This window comes from Polistes canadensis, unplaced genomic scaffold, assembly GCF_001313835.1.
Source record: "Polistes canadensis isolate GaletaPanama2010 unplaced genomic scaffold, ASM131383v1 scaffold_37, whole genome shotgun sequence".
Lineage (NCBI taxonomy): Eukaryota > Metazoa > Arthropoda > Insecta > Hymenoptera > Vespidae > Polistes > Polistes canadensis.
This window is the reverse complement of record NW_014569584.1, coordinates 41,603-49,182: the sequence shown is the minus strand read 5'-3', so window position 1 is coordinate 49,182 and position 7,580 is coordinate 41,603. Positions and strand designations below refer to the sequence as shown.

The window sequence follows — 7,580 nt, the reverse complement described above, 5'->3', positions numbered from 1 at the left end:
TATATTGATTAGTAAAAATTTTATATATATATTATCAAATTATTTTAATAAGTTTTTATTTATTTATTTTTTACTCAATTGGTGTGTTAATTCCTTTCATTTTTTTTTAAATAATTTTTAATAGTTTAGTTCACAAAAATGATAGAAAGGGGACAAAAATAGAATAGATTTTTTAATTGGACGATACAACTTGCGTATGATAACTAGCTCAAGCTCAGCAGCAGTGGATGGACATGTTGTACTCTAACATAGACGTCAGCCCACACCAAATTTTCCATGGTAATTGAATGCCGCTCCATTACTGAGCATGGATACGAGCGCTGTTATTATGTCATTTTTTTCTGCGATCCTCCCACGTTTTTGTAATTTTTTTTTATTCGCAAATAATCATTGCTCATTATTTTATCTTTTTATTTTTCTTCATGCATGCCCCCGCTCGCGTAAATATATACGATTAGATTTCTCATAAACATTTAAAAAAGTGTTAAACCACAAAGTAAGATTTATCATCACACTCGTTGCGCCATTGGTCGTATCGGAGTGGCATTCAAAGAATAATAAGTTTTATGTATCAGTGCCACGGTGCAAACAATCATCGAATCCAATAACAATTGATTATAATATTAATGCTAATACGAGTTTTACTGGATAAACTTGAAAAATGTCCTGTTCTCTCTTTTTCTCTCACTCTCTCTTTTTTCTGTCTGTCTGTCTTTGTCTTTCTTCCTCTCTTTCTACCCCCCCTCTCTCTCTTTTCTTTTCCTTTCCCACCTTCCCTCTGCCTTTAACTCTTTTTCTTTCTCTCTACCTCAATTTGTCCCAATGAGCATATTCGACCCAGTTCGCGTCAGAGCCAAATGGAAGGATTTTCGTATTATTAATTTCTCTTGCTATTTTTCTTTTCTTTTTTTTTTTCTTTTCTTTTCGATAAACGTAATGTAAAAAAAAAAACAAAGATGAGCAATATTTCGACACTGCCATCGATAATAAATAACATTTGTAGTCCATCTGTTTTTTTTTTTTTGTTAACAACGATAATTTATCGAAATGCTTCGGTGGAACAGTCGTGCCTCCAAAGTCAAAATCGAGTTACCGGTATGAGAGATAAATTGTTTTTACCTCCAAATATAACTTCTATCTACACAAAATATATATATATATATATTATAAAGAGTTAAATAGTAGATAATATTTATATAAAATAATCATATAATATTAAATCACGTTTGTAAGTATCGAATAATTGTAAGATTTCTACTCGTATTTAAGGTCGAGAACTTCCATCTTTCGTACCATTACTCGTTTCTTAAAAATGGAGGCATTAACACCCTCAAACTTTCGACTAGTTTCATAAAACATTATATCATTTAAGCTCACTATTAACAGTATACATGGTATAGTGTCTGCCAACACATGCACATGCAAATAAAAATTTGTGAGAGAAATTCCTATGATCCTAATCACGATGTCCCGATAAATTTATTTTTTATATTTTTCTCTCTCATTCCTTCTTTCTTTTTCTGTCTTCTTTTTTTTTCTCTTTCTGTCTAGAAAATTAAACGCGAAACAAAAATGAAGGAACAGGCGAAACAATTTATGAATTTTTCTAGATATATTTCGTAAATCTTAAATTAAAATAATCGTTTTAATATATATATACGGCGAACAACCGAAAGGAATAGGAAGATCTCTTGGAAATAATTTAGATTAACTATAAAACTATTTGATTATAATACAAAAAGTTCATTCAAAATATCGTAAAAATGTCCTCATACGATCTCTCCATTTGTAAAAAAAAAAAGAAAGCGAATATTTCGTCGAAGATCCAGAATCTCTTAATATTGATAATTACAAAACAATTAATTAATCAAATTATCTTATATTGGTACAGAAAATGGTTTCATTTCTTTATTTTTGTTTTTAATATTGGAGAGAATGAATTCAGAGGAAATTTCTAACATATATAATATACCAAAAGCATGCATAATAAATATAGCAACATATCAAATATATAAGTGTCCAAGCGTTTTCGGTTTTTTTTTTTATAGAATAAATTGTTATTAATATTCTTTTATTTCTTTGCAAACGAAAAAAGATTAAAGAAATTTTCGATGATTCTCATTGCAATTTATTTAATGACGCTTGTTCACCCGTTCAAATGTATGTATATATATATATATATATATATATATATATATATATATATACATACTATCTCTACATTACGTTCCAAACATGCAAACTAAAATACAAATACGTAAAAATCATTAAAGCTATACTTGCACATTAACCGATTGATGCAGGCAAACGTAATTTCACTCGACGTTATCGTTTGTATATTATGTATAATTCCACGCTTCCACACGCCTAGAGATACCCACCCTCTCACTTTTATTCTTTGTCTTTCTTTGTCAACTATATAAGCACAAATTCAAATAATTTTTTCTTTTTTATTATATCTTTTTTATATTTGTTTCTTTCTCTTTCTCCCTCTCCCTCTCCCTCTCTCTCTCTCTCTCTCTCTCTCTCCCTCTCTTTTTATTCTTCATTTACTCAATCTTTAAGCGATCATGATATTACGTTTTTCTTTTAAAATTTATTCTTATTAAAAAATTACTATTATAATTATGTCTACGAAAGATAAATACGTAGATATACATATGTATGTATGTATGTATATATATACATAAACACATAAATACATATATATATATATATATATATATATATATATATATATATATATACATAAACACATAAATACATATATATATATATATATATATATATATATATATAGGTATGTATATATACACAGTATATATACTCAAACGATTTAATAATTATATAATAGTATAGAAAGAACTAAGTATCTTCTACTATTCTCGAATGAAGAATAATCTTTTAAACTACAAACGTGCAAGATCGACCACAAGTTTCGTTAGATAGCAAATTATGATTTAAATCTCCCACGCGAAAAACATTTATTGGTTTTAATTTCATTTTACTAATACTTTGGAGACAGAAATATTTAACAAATTACACGTAGAATCACATGAGAGAGCAAATGCTAATTTTTTTTCTTTCTTTCATATTGTTAATTTTTTTTTTTTTTTTTTTTTTTTTTTTTTTTTTTTTTTTTTTTTTTTTTTTTTTTTATAATGTCGAGAAACTTGTAGCCCGAGATAAAAAGCAACATGCACTATTGTTAAAAGTGAGCTACAAAGTTTCTATCAAGTAGAAATATTATAAATATACGCTGAGCTTTTAGATACAGCATTCGTGTCCACCCTGGTGTCACGCCGTGTCTTAATCGCGTGATTAATCTCAGATTTTTAACATTTTTTGTTTTTCTCTCTCCTCCCATCTCTAGACCGTAATCATCATCATGATCTTCATAATCATCATCATCATCATCATCATCATCATCATCATCATCATCATCATCATCATCATTATCATAATCATAATCATCATTATTACTATTAGTATTATTATTATCATTATCATCATCATCAAAAACATTGTAATCATCATTATTATTATTATTCCTATTACTATTATTATTATTAATATTATTATTATTATTATTATTATTTAACGTTACCCATGATTTAATTGATAAAATCGATTCGAATGAAGATCATATTGTGCACGCTCGTTTGGACACGGCGGACACTGTAGAAAAAAATAAGTTAAAAGAAAAAAAGTAAAACGAAAAGACAAAAAAGTATAAATTAAGCAATCAGCCAATACCACGTTTTCAGTACGAAATATTGGTACACCCATATCAATATCTTACGTTCATATTGATTTGGATATATAGCAGCCGACGTCTCCAATTCAAAAAGTATTTTACTCGGTCACGTTTAAACGCATTCTCAAAAAACTTACAAATACGCCGGTGATAGTGTGAGATCCTAAAAGTGATCTTTTGCCTATCTTAATTTCGCATCCTGACAAAAGCACGCGTCGCAATCCTATCATCGAGAACTATTTATGCTCTACCATTAAATCACGGAAGGAATATCTTTACTTCCGTGCCTCGGCCATTCAACGAATTTTTTTCGTTACACGTGGGAAATTCTCTCGATCCTCGATACCGGTTGATCGTGCGTCTTTTTTATTGACGTGTATTGCCTGGAATAAACGATGATGAAATTAGTGGGAAAAAAGTCAATCATAGGCATGGATACATCCCTTCCACGTAGCAATTGATCGTTGATCGGTCGATGATCACTATACAGTGAGATAAGTACCACTTAATATATAAATAAACAGTTCCATTTACTCAAATACATTTACATAATAATGCTTTATAAACAAAATATCAATGATAGCAAGTAAGAAAATAATATATTATTAAAGAAGTATAAGAGTTGAAGTAATTGTAAGACAATTGTTATAATTTAAATCTTATATAAAATATTATATCCACGATGCTATACTTTTATTCTTAAATTAAAAAAATAAATATAAGAAAACATAACTCAAGGGTGAGTTAATGGAATCATCAAAAGCAAACTCCAATAATGAAGTTTACCTCATTGGTAGATATCACGACCAACGTGAACTATCTGACGAATAAGTTTATTCTTGTAAAAGATAAAATCGAGATTGAAGGTGATAATATGAATAGAACGATTACTAGCTAAAGTGGTACTTAAAGTGCTAAGCAGAAGCGATGCGACCAAGCCTTATTATCTCGAAATGATCCTAACACATGATTGCGAATTACCCGGACTGTCGCAGATCTTAAGGGCCATCCGTTTTCTCGAGACTTTTAAAGACACGAGTAACGAATTCCTGACGATCATAGGCGGGGAAACCCGGGCCGGAAACGGAAGTTATGTTTCATTTCTCATCACTTTTTGAATCAGGAGGCGCACGGCGCGTCTATATCTTCATATATATATATATATATTAAGTGGTATTCGTGTTTTGTGTATATGTGTGTGTATATATTGCATGTAGATATGCATATAAGTGTGAGTATATATATATATGTAATATACTTAATATATGTTGGTATATAAACACGTAGTGATTTAAGGTAATATATTAAGTAAGGTGAGGTTAGATACGTGGCTTAAGCTGCGCGAACGCCGGTCCCGAAGCTCCACCTACTGACTGGGATCAAATCGTCTTTGTAATGGTCCGCTGCAAACATATTGACAGCCACAACTGTAGGCACTATTCTTCGTTTCAGTAGCTATACCATCACGGTAATAAGGTCGCAGATTTGCAGGCAGCGTATCCTTGATACTCAATATTACAAAAGGAGTATCGCAAAGGGCCATACCATTTTCTTTAACTTACAGACTAAGCTTTATATATCCTTAAAGCTATACTTTCTGACACTTCACCTGGTTAACGATAAGATAAGATTTGGTGTAACGAAGTATCAGTTTGAGTGTTTAAGTTCTTCCTCATCAAAGGTCGACACGGGGTAAATACAATTAAATTTATGATTATTTGAGTTGTATGTCGAATGAGTATTTTCTTTCAAATCTTATATGAGCTTGTAACGACAAATTAAATACTTAATCTGCACAAAATTATTATGTTGGTGATGCACTGATTAGGGATGGCGCTTGTGACAAAAGTAACATGCATAGAGATTAATTAAACTCAAAGGTTTTAAATCGATTGAAAACTTAAAGAGTTGACAGAGTACTTTCAATAATGTTATGGATATTAAAAAAATTTGCGTTTCAAACAAAATTACTAATTTATGATTATTCTGCTCCCTCTAGTGACATCAAGATCAATGTATTTGTGTTTTTGTGATTAACTTATTTCATACATACAGCAGATATATTTTTTGATAAAGTAATACGATATTACTTTTTGATTTAATTAACTGATATTATATTCTTAGTCTTTGTAATGAAATATGCAAACTATGTATATTAATAACATGCAAATTTTGAATGAATTTTGTTTTTTAACTGTTTTTAACACAAATTTGAAATTCATATTAAAAAACTCATATAATTATTAATATTTATCTTTTATATATATAATTACAGAAAAATTACAATTAAATGACTTCCAGAGATATGTAATTTAGATAAATAAAGACTTTGGTGATCAAATTTCTTTTATTCTTTCTCTCTTTTTCTTTCTATGTATCCTACATAAGCATACTTCTTATATATACACGCGCGCGCGTGTGTATATATATATATACTCTATATATATATATATATAGAGATGTGTATATATATATATATATATATAGATTATATTTGCATTAGAATTTATATAACATACAATAAGTTATAAAATTTATATGAACGTAATATTGTAAAATTTATTTAGACAATTTTTTAATAATAATACTATCAGTTTTATATGAATATTTACTAAAAAAAACCATAAAGATACTTTTTTTTAGTTATAATGTTAGATTTCATAACGTCATTTATCTTTTTAAATACCAAGATGATAGTTTTTTAAAGTTCCAAATTGATCCGATATTGCTTTTAGATATATAATTTAATAAGATTTTCCTTTCCCCCCCCCCACCCATTAAAAAATGAATTTACTTTATCGCAATATAATATACGTTAACTTTCTAAAAAAAAAATCATTTATTTTGGATAATTTTCTCGGAAAGAAATGGTTAATGGCGTACTATTAGACAAAATTGTCAAAAACCTGTAGAGCGTATATAATTCGTAAATGCAGATGCATGCTGCACGTTTAATATATATTATCATTTGCTTAACGAGAAGGACATCGACAAAGTCGCATTAAATCATTTCAGCCCGCTAATCCTTTTATATTTTCATTATAATAAGAAATCTAATCTATATTCGTGGCAAATGAAATTTTGGAAATAAAAATATAAAGCAAGAATAATCCGGGACAAACTCTGGAGGCCATTTTGTATTTCTCACACACAGTATGCGGTATTGATTTATCTGTCACTAAAGACAGAGAGAATTGAGTTTTTTCTCGTCGATGCACGACGGTGATCCGATCACGTAACAACAATACGAGCTCTAATACAATCGAACGTACACCGTGTCTCGCAGGTGTCGGTCGGCATCGCTGGTATAAGAAACTTTCCGTCATACGAGTGACAAGTTGTTACTCGCGACTCGAAAACACGGGATAATCTTAACGAATGTAACACATATCGCTAATCGTACTGCGCGATTACGGCGTATAGTTACCTTTCTTGTCGGTCATTATTGCTTAAAGTTTGCACAAATTCTAGAAAAAAATACGGTTATTCCTAATTAAATCACCGATTTAAGTCACAATACTGAGGAGACAGGGAACGGCTGTGACACTTGACAGACACTAGCGCCCTTTATTGAGCGTACCCGTGGCTCTACTGGCTCGAACAATCTCATTGGTTCTGAGCTTAGAAATTCTTAACCAATTATCTCAAAGCTATACTATCATGTGTCTTCTTTACATAAAAGTATACATCGTAACGTACACGCCTCAGCGAATCAAAATGCTATACACTGACGTCATATTGTATATTAAATCTATCTTCGTTTTTCATTGGTTATTTCTTGTATATTCATACACTATAGGTTACACATCTGTGCGCGCGCAAT

General features: G+C 29.9%; 1 protein-coding gene across 5 annotated transcripts in view; it reads right to left on the bottom strand.

The window, feature by feature from the left end:
- Positions 1–7,335, bottom strand: part of LOC106784520 (DAZ-associated protein 2-like) — a 15,454-nt gene extending 8,119 nt beyond the window's left edge. For 3 of the 5 annotated variants that reach the window (XM_014744143.1, XM_014744146.1, XM_014744144.1), the window contains exon 1: positions 7,030–7,178. In XM_014744143.1, the coding sequence (XP_014599629.1) occupies positions 7,030–7,057 (28 nt within the window). In that variant the 5' untranslated portion in view covers positions 7,058–7,178. The other 2 variants (XM_014744145.1, XM_014744147.1) reach the window with 2 other exon arrangements.
- Positions 7,336–7,580: the final 245 nt, after the last annotated feature.